The sequence below is a fragment of the Centruroides sculpturatus genome, unplaced genomic scaffold (genome assembly GCF_000671375.1).
Source record: "Centruroides sculpturatus isolate CEXI.00-Female unplaced genomic scaffold, Cexi_2.0 scaffold260, whole genome shotgun sequence".
In the NCBI taxonomy this organism is placed as follows: domain Eukaryota; kingdom Metazoa; phylum Arthropoda; class Arachnida; order Scorpiones; family Buthidae; genus Centruroides; species Centruroides sculpturatus.
In genome coordinates this window covers 18,671-43,198 of record NW_019384427.1, presented here as the reverse complement: position 1 = coordinate 43,198, position 24,528 = coordinate 18,671, and the positions used below count along the sequence as shown (strand labels likewise).

At 33.1% G+C, this 24,528-nt stretch overlaps 2 protein-coding genes across 2 annotated transcripts in view; both read right to left on the bottom strand.

The window, feature by feature from the left end:
- LOC111619629 overlaps positions 1–24,528 on the bottom strand; it is a 34,209-nt gene that overhangs the window by 2,678 nt on the left and 7,003 nt on the right. The window lies entirely within an intron of this gene.
- Positions 10,284–11,016, bottom strand: LOC111619616. The gene is made up of 4 exons (XM_023361379.1): positions 10,929–11,016; positions 10,665–10,856; positions 10,411–10,583; positions 10,284–10,300 (listed from the first exon to the last, which is right to left on the bottom strand). The coding sequence occupies exons 1-4, from the start codon at positions 10,999–11,001 to the stop codon at positions 10,298–10,300; spliced, it is 441 nt and encodes a 146-aa protein (XP_023217147.1). The 5' UTR covers positions 11,002–11,016; the 3' UTR covers positions 10,284–10,297.

The window sequence follows — 24,528 nt, the reverse complement described above, 5'->3', positions numbered from 1 at the left end:
AAAATTGGCCGTGCAGATATCCGGTCATGTCAGCGTGTGAAACGTCTTTTCTCACCTTCTGTGAGTAAACGGCTACTTTTCTCTTGCTATGAGTAATAGTCGCTTCTTGAGGGATTGTCGGGATTTACTTGCGCCTCTTTCACGTGATCCGCTTTAAATGACTCTAGTTTAACTTTCTGACTCCCTCCTTTATACCGTTTTGGTGTCATATAAAGTACAATCTCCCTTCCAAACGTTAAAAGTTATGTTATGAGGATTAACTTCATTCTTTTTTTTTTCTTTTGAAAGTGTAAACGAATATCTTATCTTTCTAGTAATTTGATCGAAAGTAATTTCTCATTTTAAAATTACTCTGTCTATTTCTCTTGTTTTAAAATATTTCTTTAAAGAATTAAATTGACATACCATACATTTGGATACAGGAACACAATCACCAAAATATGAAGCGTATCCTTCTTTACAAAAACAAATAGGCAAAATAGTTTGCGGATAATTATAAGTTCTTGTGGTTCCGGGTCCCGAACACATCGTAATTTTCCATTTCAGGTAAAGTTCCGTATTCGGTTTTTTACATATACCTAATTTATAATTAAAAATATACTTATTAAAGCGTACTTTATTTACTTTATATATAAAACCTATAAATATAGAGTACGTACGTTTGCTACAATCTTCAATTGGAAAACATTTATCAGTTGTATCATCTCTTACAAATCCTGATTTGCAAAAACACCCGGAATACATTTCTTCATCGTAACATGGTCGAGAAAAAAGTTTATCGCAAGTAGATTCACAACTTTCGTTACGATATTCTTCATTTTGTAAACACTTAGTAATTGAAAATCTATTAACTACAGTAATAATAACAGTTTTCTATTACTTTAAACTATTTATAAATAANTATTTATTTTTTAAACGTAAAAGTAAACGTTAACCAAAAGTTAATTATACTTTTGTGGATATCAAAAGCACTGATGGATTTATTTGTGTGGAAATTACAGTTGTGGAGGCCTCTTTAGCGATTAATGTCAGTGAAATAAAAACTAAATGCTATAAATTAAATGTATAACTATATATAATATAGACTATTATAAAAAATATATATATAAAGAAATTCTAGTATAACATTTTCTACTTTAAATTTATATGGTATTTATGATTTATGGGCATATAACGTACCCATAAATCGTTCCTGATCAAGACACTATTTATAATAAGTCCATCACAGGTTCAACCTACAATAGTTTAAATGTTTTAAAATTTAAATAAAAACAATGACCTGAATCTTTTAAGTTCTTGGACTATTTTCTTTAGACAGATAATTATTAAAAATTAATATTAAAAAATAAGATCAATATAAGAATACTCATCTGAAATTAATCAATAGATATCTCTGTATTAATACAATATATTAAAATGATGAATATATGTTAAATATATTTTATTCAAAACTCTAATCAAATATTACTAGAATAATTACCTTTATTTACTCATAAACTTTGAAATAAAGAGAATAAATTATGAAACTATTCATGATTTAGCGTTTATTTTCTATAATATATAGCTTTAATTGTATCAAAGTACGAAATGCATAGATTAAAATGAATTAAATTAAAAACTATTGTAATTAAAAATTAAATTCTGTGTTTAAATTTAAATCATCCATGAAAAAAGTTTTATTTTCTCAACAATTAATTTTTATTTATTGAAAGAAAAGGTCTACTAATCCAGAATTAATGATTTATGAGTATATAGATGTAAGAAGTAGGAATTAAAATGAGAAATTGATATCTGTATAGAATTAAACAGATGAAAACATTTTTGGTTAATATGTTACATCTCTAATTCATTGTATAATAAAATATTTCTAATATTGTATTCTTCTAGTTACACCTTTTTACTGAAATGAACAATCGTAGAACGTGCATACAGTTGACCCCCTATACAGTTTTATATGAATTCCATGTTGTACGAGTCACTTATATTTTACAAATACGTGTGCTGGGCTGTGAACGGCTCACGTATTTGTAAAATCTAAGTGACTCGTACAAATGGAATTCATATAAAACGGAATTATCAATAGTGTTATAGAGGGGTCAACTGTATTTAATTAAGAAACGTTTAATTTATTTCATGTCAAAGTAAATTATCTTATAAATCAGAAAAGATTTATAAGTTAAAAAATCTATTTTCTTATCATAAAGTTCATAATTATTAATTTAATAACACAAAAAGTAACATAATTGAACTTTACTGAATCGATAAAGATTCTGTATAAATTCCACGAGTAAATAAATGAGATAAAAGATCTTGTATCCTGAATTTATTTTAAAAATTAAAATGAATTTTATTAAATATATAACTTATTTTTTGTGAAATGTTTTTGCTTATATTTAAATTTTATGTAACAAAAAACTAAAAACTAAATTATTTTTTAAAACAAATGATCAAACACTGAATAAAAATTCCATTCATAATGATGAAGATATCTAATAACATAAACATTTTATACTAATCAAATGCTAAATGAAGTTTAACCGGTACATACGAGCAATATTTTGACTCGGAATATCGCACTAATACTGCCTAAAAACGTATAAAACCATGCTACCTTTTCCGTCAAAAAGGAGTGTTCCTGTGTGATTTGTTCTCAACAGAAACTTTATGCTAATTCCGAAGGACATATAAATAAAATTTATTTGTTTGGCCTTCAAAACGTTGTTTTTGAAAAGTTTTATAATGACAAATATTGTTTACAGGTCTATCTATAATGCAATCGTTGTGCAAGTGTTAAATAAAAGTTATTTATTAAATATCCAAAGGAGACTAAGTGTTATTTTTATAAAGTTTTAATTGCTTCAAAGTTTTGTTCAGAACTTTAGAAACAATTAGAATCCGAGATATAACGATATCTTCTCCTAGGAGCTTCGGATGCCAATCATAACCCTTCCATTGGTCGAATGGACAAAACCACTGAACAATGGTTGTGGGCCAACGAACTGGCCACGTGGAATTTTCCGGACTTTCTTCACGTTGTTAACACCTAAACAGGGGCCAGTTTCCAATAAAATCCTCCCAAGAGGCATTTTTCCTCGGCAGATCGACCAGGTTTCGTGTTGTCGTATACGAATAAAACAAAACCAAATCGAGATATAAAATATAAATCTATTCACAAAACAGATGACTTAGGAAATAAAGTAATAAACTGTCATTCTAAACATTTTAGATTCGAATCTCCATCGGATTAATTAAGAGCTGTTTGATTCAGTTATTTCAGGCTCCGTTCTTCATTGTGAACCAAGAAGAAGGGAGCAAAAGAATCATTCTTAATGTCCACAGAACAAAGAGTTTAAAAAATATATATATATTCTTAAAATTGATACTAAGTTTTGAGCTTAAAATCATAAAGAAATAAAACATATTGGATAGAGCTACATTTTTTTAAATTTTTACATATTCAAAATATATGTTTGGTTTATATCAGGGGTGGCCAAACCGTGGCGCATGCGCCAAACTTGGCGCATTGGACGATTACAAGTGGCGCTTTAGTCAGTTCTGAGCAACATTGCCAGATTTGGCTTCTTTGCAATTAAGAATATTACATAGAAAATTAATTTTTTATAGTCTGTCTTGGCAAGTTCATTTGTTGCACAATTCGTTGCAATCAACTTTACAGATAAAATGAGTNTTAATAAAGATATTTATCTTAATTATGAAAATATAGTAGCATGTTTTTTAATTTTTGGAACCTAACCCTCTTTTTCGTACTAGTTCTTTGTTTCGCATAACACGGATTCGCATAACACGGCAATTTTTTGGAACGTAACTACCGTGTTATACGGGGGTTACCTGTATTTATTTTCATACATGAGTAATGTTACACGACATATGTTGATCACTCCTTACAACAGAATAATAACGTGTAAAATAAAAATAAAAATAACAAAACGAGAAAAGAAACATTACAAAATATTATAACGTATACGTGAAGTTATGACAAATTAATAAATAATTTAAAAACATAAAACCAATATAAATTATGAGATAGCTGCCATCTTATAATGAAAACTTTTCAGTCCAAAAAGACTCTTGTCCCTCGTCTCTTGTTCTTACTATTCTTTTTAGACGTCTCTTGCCTTACAAAATGTTTTCAAAACGTCCTTTGTCTCCATGTTTAGTTTCAAATTGTCCTTTATCCAAACTAATTTCTTTAATTAATTATTCTGTAATGTTGCATAAGACAATGAAAATAAGCTCTTATCGGTCTCGAGAATTATAATACTGAATATTTCTGCATTAAATAGAGTTACGACACAATAAACTTTTTTTTTTATTTGCTGATAAAGTTGAAAAGTAACAAGAAGAGTTTTGAAAATAAGCACTTCATATGACATTAGCCCACATCACAATTTATTAATATTTTTCATCCCATTGTGAGAAATCTAACTCAGAGTATCGTGACTTTTTATGAACAGTTAAGTAAGAATCAACTGACTAATAACATTATTACTGTAATAATAAAAAGTGAGCAGCCTCATTTCTCCACAAAACAATCCAATTCAAAAATGATCAAAACGAAAATTGTAGGACTAAGTGTTATTTTTAAGGAAATATTTTTAAAATTTTATATAATATACACTATATATATAATTCATTGACAATAGATTGTAAAGAAGTTATATTAATTATTTTTAAATTTAAATGCTATTCTTCGTAAATTTGTAATAAATTTATTTAAAGATTCTTATGTTTTGCTGTCAAAATTCACAGAAATAATGACGCCAAATATAATTTATTTAGGGGTGAAGACATAATTTTCAAATCATTTCGCATTTCACGTAATCTTCAGCAATTTCTCAACCTTTAACGATTGAGAAAATTTCAAGATGAATGCAATTAAATTTATTTTACACATAAAGCCTGTTACCAACAAGTTTTGTATCAACGAAAACGATTTGGCTTTCGTAGAAAAGCAGATTATTCGTTTAGAAACCGGTTTACTTCAGCTATAAAGCGACAGCAGCTATTCACTTATGTTATTATCAGCGATGAAAAAAAAATAATGGAAGATAAATTAAGATAAATAAAAAATATAGATTTTTTTCCTGATGTGTTGAGAAACACTTAAAGATGTCAAGTGTAAAAGGTTATTAAGCAATTACTAAGGCTAGGACTAAAAATTGTATAAATATACCGTAAAAATTATATAGATAATAATAGAGAGGTTGCGGCCGAAGTTTTCATCTCTCAAACGTAAACGTCGAACGTCGAACGTCGAGCGCAACTTACAAGATAGAGGCGCTCGACGTTCGACGTTCACGTTTGAGAGATAAAAACTTCGGCCGCAACCTCTCTAATTTATATGATTTCTATAACTATTTATATAATTTTTAGTGTCTTGATGTAATTACGGATGCTCTTCCGAATCTATTTTAACTCAAAATCGATATTACTTTCAATAACTGAATTTTAAAATAATAAATCAATAGATTTCTCTGGCATGTTTTTAAAGTCAGGAGATTTATTAATAGAAATTTCAACTTTACTATAATCAAATAGTAAGTGAATAAAGATTATATAATAAATTTTAGGTTTATCAAAAACATGTCTTTTTTGGATGTGGCTCGTATAGTACGATATTCGCCTCAAGGGACACTGAAATTTTCTTTAGTCTCTTACGTCTATCGGGCTTCGGAGTCTTCTAATAAAAACTTGGATATAATCCATGGGAGTAAAGATGGAAAAGTGTATTAGTTAGAGATGTCATCTTCTAGAGATTGGCTATAACTAAAACCCATCTGTAGACGTGGAAGGATAAGACTATATCTTATTATATAACAATTTCACGTTGTACAGATGATCTTTATCCACTGAAATCTTTTATTTTGAAAGATTTAATAACTTTTAAGAAACGATTATGGATATTATTTTATTTAAAAGAATATAATATAGCAGTTTTAAATATGTTTTTGGAATTATGATATATATTATAAATACAAAATATTAACTGAAAATTTGATTAAAATTGATCCATTTTATTAACATTATCCATGCGATCAAATTATTAATATAGGATTCATTTCTTAGTGTAATGTAATATTAAAATATGTTAATAATATTGATAAGCATTTCTAATTACATGATATAGTGTAATTAAAAACATTTATACAAGGTAATACACTTTTTTTTTAAATTTTTTTCTTAAAACTGTCATTTGATATATTGTATTCAAGGATAATAGATTTATATATTATATTACTTCTTTTCTTTCTCGCATCCAACTACAGTCGATCTTCTAATAACTGTTATCTCTAAATACAGGCTACTTTTTCAGGAATTTTTTTGGCAAAGATGCATATAAAATAACCTTCAAATAAAAGTCACTTCCGAATAACGGCCATTTTTTATGTTCTTGTCACTATCTGTTGTTCAGAGGTTTGACTATAATTACGTGGTCTGTCTGAAAAACTCCAGCCATTGTTGATGTAAAGAGAATGGTTTGCGCGACATCATTGTAACCTGACAGCCAAGAAAAATGGACTGACTGACAGTGCTAGAAGTACAAGCGAATCAAGGAATTCCAATGTTTCTTGTATTTTCTTTAATAAACGTCTTTATTTTTCGTATTACATTGCTAGTACTTTCCGGAAAGATCATTTCTCTAATTGATTAAGTAAATTCGTCAGGCATGATCTTGAAAACCTTAACTATTTCTTAGAAATACAAAGAGATTTCTTTATTGGATTTCTTATGTCCTATTAATCTTACTACTGAAAACATTTTTGAATATGATTAATATAAGATTAAATCAGTTCCTTAGATTAACTTTTTCAAGATTTTATGATATTTATTTTATATTAATTGATTATTATAGTCAAAGCTAAGTTAAACGAAGAAAACAATTTTTTTGTGTTTACATGTTTATAGTATATATGTTACTGTGAAAGACCGAAATTAGAGAATGTCGACATTCTCCGATGAATGTCGACACATACAAAATACGTAGGTGAAAGTCCGAATATTTGGTTATACAGTATTATTATACATTCGAACAATCGCCGGTGTATGTCGACAAGCACAGATAAGCCTTGGTGGAGGTCGAAACGACACCCGAGAAGCCGATGTCGACAGAGAGGCGACAGTCTATCGCCCAATACCTTGTGGATAGCAGGAGGTAGGACACGGTCGTACCTCTTTTTCCGGCAAAGATTTGGTGGAAACTGCTCACTTTGTCACTGGATGGCGTTTTTGTTCTTTTGATCCTGTGAGGTGGGGATCGGTTTGTCAGGTCGAGTGGCGGAGGATGAGAGGGGTCGTCGGTAATGCGTCGGCGATATCCGAATAAAAGACACCATTAACAAATCAGTTCGTAATCACGTAATAACGTAATCAGTTCGTAATTTGTAAAGTAAAGTTACTTTCCATAGATGAGATTTCTTCTCAAGAAATACCGCTGAGAGAAGCAGCTGCAGCTAATTCGAAAAGTGGAGGGCAAGGCTATACACGCTGTCATTGCAAAAAAAGTGTTCCACGAATAAATGCAGTTGTAAAAGCAAGAGACTCTTGTTCAATTCAAAGTGCCATAACAGTTTAAGTTGTTGCAATAAATAAGATTGTATAACGTTAATTATATAATTTATGTGTAAGTTTATTATTGTATTATTTTCTTTAATGATTTAGAATGTACTGTTCGTTTTAGGTTCAACAGTTTATTTACATGTGATGTTACTTAAGCTTTCTCCTATTTTGATATATTAAAAAGTTGCATTTTTGTCTTGACGTAATAAAAATATTTTTATTCAACATTCACTATCAGTGTATGATGAATGTCGACATTTGCCGGTGTAAGTGGGAAATAATGATATTTAGCAAATATTTCGTACATACACAAAACGACTGTGTGAATGCTGACATTCACCGGAGAATGTTGACATTCGCCAGATATCGGTCATTCACAGTAATATATATACTACATACATATACAGTATAGTGCGATTGGTAAGTCGCTCCGTAGTGTAAGCTTGTATAGGCCTATAAGCTTAACGCAAATAAACGATTTTCTCCATTTAAGTTTTTTATTTTTATTAATTGAGTAATTAAATATATTGTTTCTTCTTATTACTTGGTTCGATTTTCCATTAAAATAAGCGTGAATATAATATAATTCGAATAACAACTTTAAATTGAAGGTATGAAATGAACACAAGTAACAATGAATCGTTTATTATCACAATAAATAATTCATAAGTTAAAGTTTAGCTAATAGTATTTTTCCTTAAATTTCTTTTTTCTACATCTTAGATTTTTAAATTTAATTGGTATATATATATATATTAGTTCAAGCATTTTGTTCTTCAAAAATCTATATAAGGTATAAGTGCTAAAGATAAACTGAAAAGGAAGAGGAAGCTTTCTATCGGTTACATTTAAGGAAAATGAGAAGGCGAGTTTTCCTGTAAATCGAGATTCATTACAAATTTTTACGTTTAAACAATGTCTCTATGACTCAATTCTATTAAATGTGCACATATTTGCATCAAATGACTCACTCAACTCTTTTGAATTGTTATAATAGGATGTTAACTCTTAATCATTTATATAAAAATTAAGATAAAAACTTATATATTGGCATGTTTATTATGCAAAGTTTATTATAAAGAATTATTTTTATTTTTATACGTTTGATAAATGTATTCAACGTTGCTTAGATACAATGTTCAAAAAGAAAAATATCTATTATGAGATTAAATTGTTCGATTCAACATTATAAATACACACTTTATAAAATAAATTTCATAGTTGAATTTAATTAAAGTATATATATAATATAGACCTATATATTAAAAATATTTGGAATTATTCTCTATTTAATTAATATAGTTTTTTTAAATTAATTCTCTATTTTGATACAGTAATACAAAATGAATCTTTATTTTCTAAGTAAATAGCTTATTTTAAATAGCAAAGATTTAGTTGACTATCTTAAATCCATTGTGAAATTGTAAATCGTTGATTAAATGTGATTTATAACATTAATTAATAACAAAACTGAAAGTTTCAACTTTGATTTATGATAAAAGTTTTCACAATAGGTTAATAAAAATTTCACTTCACTTAAAATGATACTGTTTGAAATTATTTTTGTTATTAAATCTTAATTTATTAGATTATTCTTGCTCATTTTTCTAATCTATTCATCTTAAGAGAAGAATATTTAAATTAATAAATACTGTCAATTTCGTTCAAGAAATATTGAGATTTACTGAAAAGTATAGCAATTTTTCCAAGAATTAACTGTGAAAACTATGATATACTCAAAAGTATAGATTTTATTAATGCGAGGTATCAACACATTCAAAGCTATACACTGATCATACTTTTATCTATAACAGGTTGATCTGACTTACAATGGAATCGACCAATATGAACAATGATGAACGATGCCTTGATCAATATTATCCATAAGAGGAAATTCGAATTTTCAATATAATTTTTAGAAATTCGATATTCACTTCCAAACTCAAATTCAAGAAATGATCCATTTCAACATAAAACTTAATAAATTAAATGATATATTAGAATTAATAAATAATGAACTTTTATAATATTAAAAACATTATACTGTATTATCTATCATATTGCTTTTTAACTGACTGAAAGCAATATTTCCTGAAAATCAAACCTAAATATATAAATTTTTAAGGGTTTTGACGGATAGTAATTTATTCCCATAGTTTCATATTAAATGTACTGTACTAATTAATTTAATAATGCTTTTATAATTTTAAGTTTCAAACGCTTTTTGAATGTAAAAATAGCTGGAAAATTAGCAATTTTGTCTTATTCTTTCCTTGTTTCTGAAGTCCCGTAAAGAAAGAAAAAAAAACCTAAGTTTTCTATACTTTAATGAAAATTCCAAACTAATTATAATAATAAGAAAGAAGGAACCGATTAAATGACACAGTACAAATTAAACAAAAATACTTGAAATTCTTTATTTTCAATTCTCTGAGACAATTTATAAATATATTATTAACATTTATAACGTTAAAACATTTTTAAAAGAAATGAAATATATTAATAATCATTATTAAATATAAATTTAGGACTGCAAAATGCCCGTAATATCAATAACAAACGTTAACAATTATATTACTGTATGAATAACATCATTTATAAATCAATTTGTATGTCTTTAAATACATTTCCATAAATTAAATCAAATTATTATATATTATATTTAAAACATTCAAGTGAAAATTTTACATTTATATGTATTTTTCCTTCGCTTCTTCATTTACTGTAATCAGAAAAATTAATGTGTTAAGCATTATATATACAAAACATAAATTAATTTATCATTTATACAATATATTATTTTTATTTCTTTAAAGAATTAAATTGACATACCATACATTTGGATACAGGAACACAATCACCAAAATATGAAGCGTATCCTTCTTTACAAAAACAAATAGGCAAAATAGTTTGCGGATAATTATAAGTTCTTGTGGTTCCGGGTCCCGAACACATCGTAATTTTCCATTTCAGGTAAAGTTCCGTATTCGGTTTTTTACATATACCTAATTTATAATTAAAAATATACTTATTAAAGCGTACTTTATTTACTTTATATATAAAACCTATAAATATAGAGTACGTACGTTTGCTACAATCTTCAATTGGAAAACATTTATCAGTTGTATCATCTCTTACAAATCCTGATTTGCAAAAACACCCGGAATACATTTCTTCATCGTAACATGGTCGAGAAAAAAGTTTATCGCAAGTAGATTCACAACTTTCGTTACGATATTCTTCATTTTGTAAACACTTAGTAATTGAAAATCTATTAACTACAGTAATAATAACAGTTTTCTATTACTTTAAACTATTTATAAATAATATTAATAAAATAAATAACTTACGTTTGACTTCATTTATTTGTAAAAAAATTACAAATACTACAAAATTGATCAGTATTATTTTAAAATTATCCATGTATTGTGCAATTATTTCCTGTAAAAAAAAAAATTATTATATATCTGGAATATCTTTAGTAAATTTTCTTAGAAATGGAAAATGTGTGTTTACGAATCAAGCAAGAAAAGTTCTTTAATAAATTTGAATACAATATACAGTAAACTGGACGATTAAATTTGAGAACAAGCGTATTGAGTTTAAAGTGTATAGGTTTGTTTCACCTAACTTTATACATTCCGGAAGTTGGTATTTATCTGACGCATCATAAATTGACGTATTTTTTTCAAAATAATATGGAATGAAACATTTCTTTATAATAAGAATTATAAATATAAATATTTTATGAAACTTACTATAAAAAATTCTTACAGGTTACATAATTTTTAATTTAATTTCTAATATTGAACAAGTTATATCCGAATTTTTTGTTATATTTTTGATATACAGTAATACTGTACTTCGGTTTTCGTCGATATGCCCACACGACCTCGCTGTTAATTTTGCGAAAACAAAGGGCGACCCACACGTTTTCCTGCTCAGAGTGGCGTTATTTCTCGTTGTGTGAGCATTATTAATTACCCCGTTCCTCCAGCCAAACAATTCCATTGCTTTCCTTTCCTTTTTTGCTCCATCATAGGACCAAAACAAAAATTTCAGAGCCAGCAGCCTTTCGAAGAAGAAGGCTAGAAACCATTGAAAAATACGAGAGCGATATTAAGATTGCTGAAATTGGCCGCTTTTACATTCATTTTATATTAATTTCTTATTGTTTTTAGTATTGAACACTATATAAAATGTGTTTTTGTATTTTGGAGTGTCTAGAACGAATTAATTGGATTTACATTGATTCATATGGAAATAATTGCCTCGGTTTTCGTTCGTCGGTTTCGGATTTCGCCGATTGTTTTCGGACGGATTATCGACGAAAACCGAGGTATCACTGTAATCCGATATAATCCGATACTTTTGTTTATTAATTTGGTATTTTTTGTTATTAATTTGATATTTTTGTTTGTGTTTTGTTTTGTTGTTTGATATTTATAAAAAGCGTTAAAATTTTCAAAAAATTTGCGTAAAAATGAATATTAAAACATGTAAATACTCAAAATGAGAGAAAAAGTACTTATTTTCGTCAAATAATTTAAGCATTGACAATTCTTCAGATCAATAACCATTATCTCCAGATATACTTAAAGTTAAGCACATTATCATTGTGAATTACTATAATTTATAAATATATAGGCCTATGTACTGTATATATATGTTTATTATACAACGTATTGTAATATACAATTGCGTACAAAATTAAACTTAACTATAAAAAGCCACGATGCAAATTTCTTGTACAGTACTGTAGCTGTTTCTGTAAGGCCACAACGCCTTCTGTTCGTTTATCCGTTCATTGAGTCTAATTTACATATACACTCATTAACAAAAAGTTATGCACCAAGGAGGCATTGGAAGCGAATGATGAAACTTTATTTGTATGAAAGTAATGACGATTCTAATAAACGATTACAATATCATAGTAAATGGTCAAAAATATCCTTGGAACAGAGGCAATATATAATTCAAAGAAACCTTTAGTAGAACCTCCTCTTTCCTGTATGCATACGGCGATACATTCGGGTATGTATTCTTACATGGTTGAAGCTGGTATTCCATCTGGTCCTACAAATACTTGTTTGTTTGTTTGTATACGGCAACGCAACTCGAGGACGACCTGCCTAGGGAATATTTCTCGGGAGAACGCTCTACGGGAAATTGTCCCCTTTATAGGTGTTACAATTGTGAAGAAAAACGAAAACGTCACGTGACCAGCTCGTTAGCGAGGAAAAACTCACGACCAGCATTTAGTGAATTTATCCACTCGGCCACCGGTGGATATCATAAATGCTCGATGGGTGACAAATCTAGAGGCCTAGCAGATGAACGAAGTGTGACAACATTACTAAGACATTCGTGGGAAACGCTCGTTTTTACGCTAGTGGAATCTCGGCCTAACTGTGTGCAGGCGAGCATTACCTTGCTGTCGTGAAAGGCAACTCCCGAGAGTGCACGATTTTCTGAACGTACTTCTGTGCCATCAACAGTTCTAGAGGTGACTACTGTCATAAGAGATGACTCTCTAGACCAGCAACCACCGATGGAGACAGTGTGCCGCTCAACAATAAAAGCGGGATTGAGATGATTACTTTCAAACCAGGCATATGGGCAGGGAAGGAGCTCATGGGACTAAAGTCCCCTACAAATTTCGGTAGAAGCCTGTTGCCAGTAGCAAAACGACAGACAGGAGGCCGAGACGTTTAAAGTGTCAGCCATGATCACCGCCGAATAAAATTCAAAAAATAAGTCCCCGAAAGAAAATTCTAGTTATGAGCCTGCTACACACTATAACAGCATTTGTCGGTCGTTTGTTTCAAAACAGAATCGGGATTCGTTGCTAAAAACGACACGTTGCAAGTCCATCCCATATCAGTTCATGCTTCTCTCTCACAACACCATTGAAAACAAAGCCGACGAAATTGAGATGCTAATACCAAGACGCGTATCGGTCGGTCTCCATGTATACATATTTGCCTTTTCTGGTCGCTTGCCAATGGTACAGACATAAACAGAGTTCTGTAGCGAGGCTTCCACCTATCTCTAGATAGTGGACAGACACCGTTACTGTTTGTGCTGGTCCCACGATCAGATAATCATTCTTTAGGATAGTCTGTCTGGGACATTTAAACGTACTGTACGTGTCTCACTGTCCCCAACACCTCTTCACAGTCAGATGAGAACGTTCCAAATGGCAGTAATTTGGCGAAACGACCATCGTGTTTTTCTCAACCCAAGTGTGTAGTCTTTGTCAAACTTTGTCAGCTGTGAGTAATGTCTTTGACTGCCTCGTACAGATATGTCTGGTGTTCGAAGACTTCCAAACAACAGATACTGTACACTGAAAATTCTGAACAGGTTGAGCCTCTATAGGTCTCTAAAAATACACCTAAGTAATGATATATAGGATACAAGAGTAGTGCTGGAAGGACTCCAGAGGCATTACTTGGCGTGCAATCGGATCACAACTACTGTATAATCATTTACATACCTGTCTAAGACATAGTTTTAGGCCAAGTTTTGCAGTAATCGGGCAATTCTATATACTATAGATGCACAACTTTTTGTCAACGAATGTAATAAACTGGCTTGGTTTTAGGACCGGTTGCCTGACTAACACCAACTCTTCTCGTTTTTAAGTCGAGATTGGAACTGTCCATGGCAAAGTTTTCTATATATAATTTAAATTATTGTTTAAAAAATAAAAATAATTTTACACGAAAAAATATATTTATTATCCTATTTTATCATACTTGAGGCAGGCTCACAGATAAATAACGCGTGGCGATATTAGACAGATTATCTAACTAGTAGTAACAGCATGCGTTTCTATGTCTTTAGCTATGTGTTTCTATGCGTTTCATTGTGTCACTAGTTGGCACAATGAAATATGCGTGGATTTGGATTCATGGGGAAAGCAATCCAACACATGGGCGCTCAGCTAAAGGGGAGTGCTTCCCGGGAGGCTTTCTATGGGAAACTAGTTCCTGTTAGGTGTTAGATACGTAAAGAAAACGCGAAAAACTCGACGCGGCCAATCCTTTGATCAGACCCGAATCCATGACCAACTACCAGTGTTTAATGATTTTATCCACTTGGTCAGGATTATGCATAAGTTAACATAGTGTCGGGACAATTCCGTTGTGCTCCGTTTCCAATGTACACTTAACTATAATGAGCATTGCCAGATGGCTAAGGTTGTGAGACGTCAACCTATTTCTAGGAGGAACCCGAAATCAAATCCGGGAGAGCAACTTCCCAGGAATTTTTACGGGCGGTTTGTCCTGGATAAATCAGATCTCGTACCTTACCATTCGGTCACTCTTATTGTGGACTTAGCCGATACTATTGATATGGTGAAAAAACTGTCTCTGTGCCCAGAGAGTAAAAAAAACGAAAAAGAGTTTCCAACATAAACAAACACCGTATTTTTCGTGTTATTTCTGTGCCGAAATCGGCTTATTTATGAAAAGATTCAGCTTAAAAGCAGAAGAAATCAACCCCGTTAAAGATTTATACTCACATAAAGGCAGGTCCACACATTTGGTATTTGCCGAATGCCAAATGTTTGCCTTTTGCCAAAGTATTCACCGAAGTGTTTGTCACTCGGCGAGCAGACACGTACACACATACGATTATTTGCCGAGCATCGGTTCGTTGCAGAAATGACGAAAGTTCGTTCGAGATCTAGAAAATGAACAATTCTCAAACAGTAATTTATGCTGCTATTTTTACAGTTATGAATATTTCATATTTATTAATGAAAAACAAGCTGAAAAGTTGTCAAGAATAAAAAATTTCAGGTATACAACGAGATTTAACATCAAAAGATTTCTAATGATTATAAATGTTTTTGTCGGTAATCCAACTGGAGCCAATAATTTACATAAAAAGTTGGATTTTGATAAGTCGTGATATTTATAGCCAACACTTTTCATCATTCTTCTGTATATAACAAATAAAAATAAAAATAAAAATGTAAAATTATATATACTGTAAACATATAGTCCTGCTATTCCGTGAGTTTTATTTGTGTTACAAGTAGTAGTGTCCGTTAAATAAAAGAAGTTTAAAACACGTTTTCCTTATTAACTATAAAATTTATTTCCTATTGTTAATTTTAAAGCTTTTCTAATCCACATAATATTTACGCGAAACTTTCGAGTTAATCAAAAACGTTAACAAATATTTAAATACAACTAGAAGCAACGAGCTTACTATGTTTCTTCCACGCTCAAGATGGCGACTTCCGTCTGCGTGTGCATATATCGGCTTCACTTAATTACAGGGGTTGCCGCTCCAGTATTATAGCTCCATGATTCTTACCCTCGTGTCTTCAGTATTATAGCTTCATGATNAAAAAAAAAAATTATTATATATCTGGAATATCTTTAGTAAATTTTCTTAGAAATGGAAAATGTGTGTTTACGAATCAAGCAAGAAAAGTTCTTTAATAAATTTGAATACAATATACAGTAAACTGGACGATTAAATTTGAGAACAAGCGTATTGAGTTTAAAGTGTATAGGTTTGTTTCACCTAACTTTATACATTCCGGAAGTTGGTATTTATCTGACGCATCATAAATTGACGTATTTTTTTCAAAATAATATGGAATGAAACATTTCTTTATAATAAGAATTATAAATATAAATATTTTATGAAACTTACTATAAAAAATTCTTACAGGTTACATAATTTTTAATTTAATTTCTAATATTGAACAAGTTATATCCGAATTTTTTGTTATATTTTTGATATACAGTAATACTGTACTTCGGTTTTCGTCGATATGCCCACACGACCTCGCTGTTAATTTTGCGAAAACAAAGGGCGACCCACACGTTTTCCTGCTCAGAGTGGCGTTATTTCTCGTTGTGTGAGCATTATTAATTACCCCGTTCCTCCAGCCAAACAATTCCATTGCTTTCCTTTCCTTTTTTGCTCCATCATAGGACCAAAACAAAAATTTCAGAGCCAGCAGCCTTTCGAAGAAGAAGGCTAGAAACCATTGAAAAATACGAGAGCGATATTAAGATTGCTGAAATTGGCCGCTTTTACATTCATTTTATATTAATTTCTTATTGTTTTTAGTATTGAACACTATATAAAATGTGTTTTTGTATTTTGGAGTGTCTAGAACGAATTAATTGGATTTACATTGATTCATATGGAAATAATTGCCTCGGTTTTCGTTCGTCGGTTTCGGATTTCGCCGATTGTTTTCGGACGGATTATCGACGAAAACCGAGGTATCACTGTAATCCGATATAATCCGATACTTTTGTTTATTAATTTGGTATTTTTTGTTATTAATTTGATATTTTTGTTTGTGTTTTGTTTTGTTGTTTGATATTTATAAAAAGCGTTAAAATTTTCAAAAAATTTGCGTAAAAATGAATATTAAAACATGTAAATACTCAAAATGAGAGAAAAAGTACTTATTTTCGTCAAATAATTTAAGCATTGACAATTCTTCAGATCAATAACCATTATCTCCAGATATACTTAAAGTTAAGCACATTATCATTGTGAATTACTATAATTTATAAATATATAGGCCTATGTACTGTATATATATGTTTATTATACAACGTATTGTAATATACAATTGCGTACAAAATTAAACTTAACTATAAAAAGCCACGATGCAAATTTCTTGTACAGTACTGTAGCTGTTTCTGTAAGGCCACAACGCCTTCTGTTCGTTTATCCGTTCATTGAGTCTAATTTACATATACACTCATTAACAAAAAGTTATGCACCAAGGAGGCATTGGAAGCGAATGATGAAACTTTATTTGTATGAAAGTAATGACGATTCTAATAAACGATTACAATATCATAGTAAATGGTCAAAAATATCCTTGGAACAGAGGCAATATATAATTCAAAGAAACCTTTAGTAGAACCTCCTCTTTCCTGTATGCATACGGCGATACATTCGGGTATGTATTCTTACATGGTTGAAGCTGGTATTCCATCTGGTCCTACAAATACTTGTTTGTTTGTTTGTATACGGCAACGCAACTCGAGGACGACCTGCCTAGGGAATATTTCTCGGGAGAACGCTCTACGGGAAATTGTCCCCTTTATAGGTGTTACAATTGTGAAGAAAAACGAAAACGTCACGTGACCAGCTCGTTAGCGAGGAAAAACTCACGACCAGCATTTAGTGAATTTATCCACTCGGCCACCGGTGGATATCATAAATGCTCGATGGGTGACAAATCTAGAGGCCTAGCAGATGAACGAAGTGTGACAACATTACTAAGACATTCGTGGGAAACGCTCGTTTTTACGCTAGTGGAATCTCGGCCTAACTGTGTGCAGGCGAGCATTACCTTGCTGTCGTGAAAGGCAACTCCCGAGAGTGCACGATTTTCTGAACGTACTTCTGTGCCATCAACAGTTCTAGAGGTGACTACTGTCATAAGAGATGACTCTCTAGACCAGCAACCACCGATGGAGACAGTGTGCCGCTCAACAATAAAAGCGGGATTGAGATGATTACTTTCAAACCAGGCATATGGGCAGGGAAGGAGCTCATGGGACTAAAGTCCCCTACAAATTTCGGTAGAAGCCTGTTGCCAGTAGCAAAACGACAGACAGGAGGCCGAGACGTTTAAAGTGTCAGCCATGATCACCGCCGAATAAAATTCAAAAAATAAGTCCCCGAAAGAAAATTCTAGTTATGAGCCTGCTACACACTATAACAGCATTTGTCGGTCGTTTGTTTCAAAACAGAATCGGGATTCGTTGCTAAAAACGACACGTTGCAAGTCCATCCCATATCAGTTCATGCTTCTCTCTCACAACACCATTGAAAACAAAGCCGACGAAATTGAGATGCTAATACCAAGACGCGTATCGGTCGGTCTCCATGTATACATATTTGCCTTTTCTGGTCGCTTGCCAATGGTACAGACATAAACAGAGTTCTGTAGCGAGGCTTCCACCTATCTCTAGATAGTGGACAGACACCGTTACTGTTTGTGCTGGTCCCACGATCAGATAATCATTCTTTAGGATAGTCTGTCTGGGACATTTAAACGTACTGTACGTGTCTCACTGTCCCCAACACCTCTTCACAGTCAGATGAGAACGTTCCAAATGGCAGTAATTTGGCGAAACGACCATCGTGTTTTTCTCAACCCAAGTGTGTAGTCTTTGTCAAACTTTGTCAGCTGTGAGTAATGTCTTTGACTGCCTCGTACAGACATGTCTGGTGTTCGAAGACTTCCAAACAACAGATACTGTACACTGAAAATTCTGAACAGGTTGAGCCTCTATAGGTCTCTAAAAATACACCTAAGTAATGATATATAGGATACAAGAGTAGTGCTGGAAGGACTCCAGAGGCATTACTTGGCGTGCAATCGGATCACAACTACTGTATAATCATTTACATACCTGTCTAAGACATAGTTTTAGGCCAAGTTTTGCAGTAATCGGGCAATTCTATATACTATAGATGCACAACTTTTTGTCAACGAATGTAATAAACTGGCTTGGTTTTAGGACCGGTTGCCTGACTAACACCAACTCTTCTCGTTTTTAAGTCGAGATTGGAACTGTCCATGGCAAAGTTTTCTATATATAATTTAAATTATTGTTTAAAAAATAAAAATAATTTTACACGAAAAAATATATTTATTATCCTATTTTATCATACTTGAGGCAGGCTCACAGATAAATAACGCGTGGCGATATTAGACAGATTATCTAACTAGTAGTAACAGCATGCGTTTCTATGTCTTTAGCTATGTGTTTCTATGCGTTTCATTGTGTCACTAGTTGGCACAATGAAATATGCGTGGATTTGGATTCATGGGGAAAGCAATCCAACACATGGGCGCTCAGCTAAAGGGGAGTGCTTCCCGGGAGGCTTTCTATGGGAAACTAGTTCCTGTTAGGTGTTAGATACGTAAAGAAAACGCGAAAAACTCGACGCGGCCAATCCTTTGATCAGACCCGAATCCATGACCAACTACCAGTGTTTAATGATTTTATCCACTTGGTCAGGATTATGCATAAGTTAACATAGTGTCGGGACAATTCCGTTGTGCTCCGTTTCCAATGTACACTTAACTATAATGAGCATTGCCAGATGGCTAAGGTTGTGAGACGTCAACCTATTTCTAGGAGGAACCCGAAATCAAATCCGGGAGAGCAACTTCCCAGGAATTTTTACGGGCGGTTTGTCCTGGATAAATCAGATCTCGTACCTTACCATTCGGTCACTCTTATTGTGGACTTAGCCGATACTATTGATATGGTGAAAAAACTGTCTCTGTGCCCAGAGAGTAAAAAAAACGAAAAAGAGTTTCCAACATAAACAAACACCGTATTTTTCGTGTTATTTCTGTGCCGAAATCGGCTTATTTATGAAAAGATTCAGCTTAAAAGCAGAAGAAATCAACCCCGTTAAAGATTTATACTCACATAAAGGCAGGTCCACACATTTGGTATTTGCCGAATGCCAAATGTTTGCCTTTTGCCAAAGTATTCACCGAAGTGTTTGTCACTCGGCGAGCAGACACGTACACACATACGATTATTTGCCGAGCATCGGTTCGTTGCAGAAATGACGAAAGTTCGTTCGAGATCTAGAAAATGAACAATTCTCAAACAGTAATTTATGCTGCTATTTTTACAGTTATGAATATTTCATATTTATTAATGAAAAACAAGCTGAAAAGTTGTCAAGAATAAAAAATTTCAGGTATACAACGAGATTTAACATCAAAAGATTTCTAATGATTATAAATGTTTTTGTCGGTAATCCAACTGGAGCCAATAATTTACATAAAAAGTTGGATTTTGATAAGTCGTGATATTTATAGCCAACACTTTTCATCATTCTTCTGTATATAACAAATAAAAATAAAAATAAAAATGTAAAATTATATATACTGTAAACATATAGTCCTGCTATTCCGTGAGTTTTATTTGTGTTACAAGTAGTAGTGTCCGTTAAATAAAAGAAGTTTAAAACACGTTTTCCTTATTAACCATAAAATTTATTTCCTATTGTTAATTTTAAAGCTTTTCTAATCCACATAATATTTACGCGAAACTTTCGAGTTAATCAAAAACGTTAACAAATATTTAAATACAACTAGAAGCAACGAGCTTACTATGTTTCTTCCACGCTCAAGATGGCGACTTCCGTCTGCGTGTGCATATATCGGCTTCACTTAATTACAGGGGTTGCCGCTCCAGTATTATAGCTCCATGATTCTTACCCTCGTGTCTTCAGTATTATAGCTTCATGATTCTTACCCTCGTGTCTTCAGTATTATAGCTCCACGATTCTTACCCTCGTGTCTTCAGTATTATAGCTCCATGATTCTTACCCTCGTGTCTTCAGTATTATAGCTCCACGATTCTTACCCTCGTGTCTTCAGTATTATAGCTCCATGATTCTTACCCTCGTGTCTTCAGTATTATAGCTCCACGATTCTTACCCTCGTGTCTTCAGTATTATAGCTCCATGATTCTTACCCTCGTGTCTTCAGTATTATAGCTCCACGATTCTTACCCTCGTGTCTTCAGTATTATAGCTCCATGATTCTTACCCTCGTGTCTTCAGTATTATAGCTCCACGATTCTTACCCTCGTGTCTTCAGTATTATAGCTCCATGATTCTTACCCTCGTGTCTTCAGTATTATAGCTCCACGATTCTTACCCTCGTGTCTTCAGTATTATAGCTCCATGATTCTTACCCTCGTGTCTTCAGTATTATAGCTCCACGATTCTTACCCTCGTGTCTTCAGTATTATAGCTCCATGATTCTTACCCTCGTGTCTTCAGTATTATAGCTCCACGATTCTTACCCTCGTGTCTTCAGTATTATAGCTCCATGATTCTTACCCTCGTGTCTTCAGTATTATAGCTCCACGATTCTTACCCTCGTGTCTTCAGTATTATAGCTCCATGATTCTTACCCTCGTGTCTTCAGTATTATAGCTCCACGATTCTTACCCTCGTGTCTTCAGTATTATAGCTCCATGATTCTTACCCTCGTGTCTTCAGTATTATAGCTCCACGATTCTTACCCTCGTGTCTTCAGTATTATAGCTCCATGATTCTTACCCTCGTGTCTTCAGTATTATAGCTCCACGATTCTTACCCTCGTGTCTTCAGTATTATAGCTCCATGATTCTTACCCTCGTGTCTTCAGTATTATAGCTCCACGATTCTTACCCTCGTGTCTTCAGTATTATAGCTCCATGATTCTTACCCTCGTGTCTTCAGTATTATAGCTCCACGATTCTTACCCTCGTGTCTTCAGTATTATAGCTCCATGATTCTTACCCTCGTGTCTTCAGTATTATAGCTCCACGATTCTTACCCTCGTGTCTTCAGTATTATAGCTCCATGATTCTTACCCTCGTGTCTTCAGTATTATAGCTCCACGATTCTTACCCTCGTGTCTTCAGTATTATAGCTCCATGATTCTTACCCTCGTGTCTTCAGTATTATAGCTCCACGATTCTTACCCTCGTGTCTTCAGTATTATAGCTCCATGATTCTTACCCTCGTGTCTTCAGTATTATAGCTCCACGATTCTTACCCTCGTGTCTTCAGTATTATAGCTCCATGATTCTTACCCTCGTGTCTTCAGTATTATAGCTCCACGATTCTTACCCTCGTGTCTTCAGTATTATAGCTCCATGATTCTTACCCTCGTGTCTTCAGTATTATAGCTCCACGATTCTTACCCTCGTGTCTTCAGTATTATAGCTCCATGATTCTTACCCTCGTGTCTTCAGTATTATAGCTCCACGATTCTTACCCTCGTGTCTTCAGTATTATAGCTCCATGATTCTTACCCTCGTGTCTTCAGTATTATAGCTCCACGATTCTTACCCTCGTGTCTTCAGTATTATAGCTCCATGATTCTTACCCTCGTGTCTTCAGTATTATAGCTCCACGATTCTTACCCTCGTGTCTTCAGTATTATAGCTCCATGATTCTTACCCTCGTGTCTTCAGTATTATAGCTCCACGATTCTTACCCTCGTGTCTTCAGTATTATAGCTCCATGATTCTTACCCTCGTGTCTTCAGTATTATAGCTCCACGATTCTTACCCTCGTGTCTTCAGTATTATAGCTCCATGATTCTTACCCTCGTGTCTTCAGTATTATAGCTCCACGATTCTTACCCTCGTGTCTTCAGTATTATAGCTCCATGATTCTTACCCTCGTGTCTTCAGTATTATAGCTCCACGATTCTTACCCTCGTGTCTTCAGTATTATAGCTCCATGATTCTTACCCTCGTGTCTTCAGTATTATAGCTCCACGATTCTTACCCTCGTGTCTTCAGTATTATAGCTCCATGATTCTTACCCTCGTGTCTTCAGTATTATAGCTCCACGATTCTTACCCTCGTGTCTTCAGTATTATAGCTCCATGATTCTTACCCTCGTGTCTTCAGTATTATAGCTCCACGATTCTTACCCTCGTGTCTTCAGTATTATAGCTCCATGATTCTTACCCTCGTGTCTTCAGTATTATAGCTCCACGATTCTTACCCTCGTGTCTTCAGTATTATAGCTCCATGATTCTTACCCTCGTGTCTTCAGTATTATAGCTCCACGATTCTTACCCTCGTGTCTTCAGTATTATAGCTCCATGATTCTTACCCTCGTGTCTTCAGTATTATAGCTCCACGATTCTTACCCTCGTGTCTTCAGTATTATAGCTCCATGATTCTTACCCTCGTGTCTTCAGTATTATAGCTCCACGATTCTTACCCTCGTGTCTTCAGTATTATAGCTCCATGATTCTTACCCTCGTGTCTTCAGTATTATAGCTCCACGATTCTTACCCTCGTGTCTTCAGTATTATAGCTCCATGATTCTTACCCTCGTGTCTTCAGTATTATAGCTCCACGATTCTTACCCTCGTGTCTTCAGTATTATAGCTCCATGATTCTTACCCTCGTGTCTTCAGTATTATAGCTCCACGATTCTTACCCTCGTGTCTTCAGTATTATAGCTCCATGATTCTTACCCTCGTGTCTTCAGTATTATAGCTCCACGATTCTTACCCTCGTGTCTTCAGTATTATAGCTCCATGATTCTTACCCTCGTGTCTTCAGTATTATAGCTCCACGATTCTTACCCTCGTGTCTTCAGTATTATAGCTCCATGATTCTTACCCTCGTGTCTTCAGTATTATAGCTCCACGATTCTTACCCTCGTGTCTTCAGTATTATAGCTCCATGATTCTTACCCTCGTGTCTTCAGTATTATAGCTCCACGATTCTTACCCTCGTGTCTTCAGTATTATAGCTCCATGATTCTTACCCTCGTGTCTTCAGTATTATAGCTCCACGATTCTTACCCTCGTGTCTTCAGTATTATAGCTCCATGATTCTTACCCTCGTGTCTTCAGTATTATAGCTCCACGATTCTTACCCTCGTGTCTTCAGTATTATAGCTCCATGATTCTTACCCTCGTGTCTTCAGTATTATAGCTCCACGATTCTTACCCTCGTGTCTTCAGTATTATAGCTCCATGATTCTTACCCTCGTGTCTTCAGTATTATAGCTCCACGATTCTTACCCTCGTGTCTTCAGTATTATAGCTCCATGATTCTTACCCTCGTGTCTTCAGTATTATAGCTCCACGATTCTTACCCTCGTGTCTTCAGTATTATAGCTCCATGATTCTTACCCTCGTGTCTTCAGTATTATAGCTCCACGATTCTTACCCTCGTGTCTTCAGTATTATAGCTCCATGATTCTTACCCTCGTGTCTTCAGTATTATAGCTCCACGATTCTTACCCTCGTGTCTTCAGTATTATAGCTCCATGATTCTTACCCTCGTGTCTTCAGTATTATAGCTCCACGATTCTTACCCTCGTGTCTTCAGTATTATAGCTCCACGATTCTTACCCTCGTGTCTTCAGTATTATAGCTCCACGATT

Coding starts and splice junctions, on each gene's coding strand:
- LOC111619616 (XM_023361379.1), bottom strand. CDS start 11,001: ATGGATAATTTTAAAATAATACTGATCAATTTTGTAGTATTTGTAATT. Junction 10,857..10,928: donor ACAAATAAATGAAGTCAAAC/GTAAGTTATTTA, acceptor TTATTACTGTAG/TTAATAGATTTTCAATTACT. Junction 10,584..10,664: donor AATTGAAGATTGTAGCAAAC/GTACGTACTCTA, acceptor ATTATAAATTAG/GTATATGTAAAAAACCGAAT.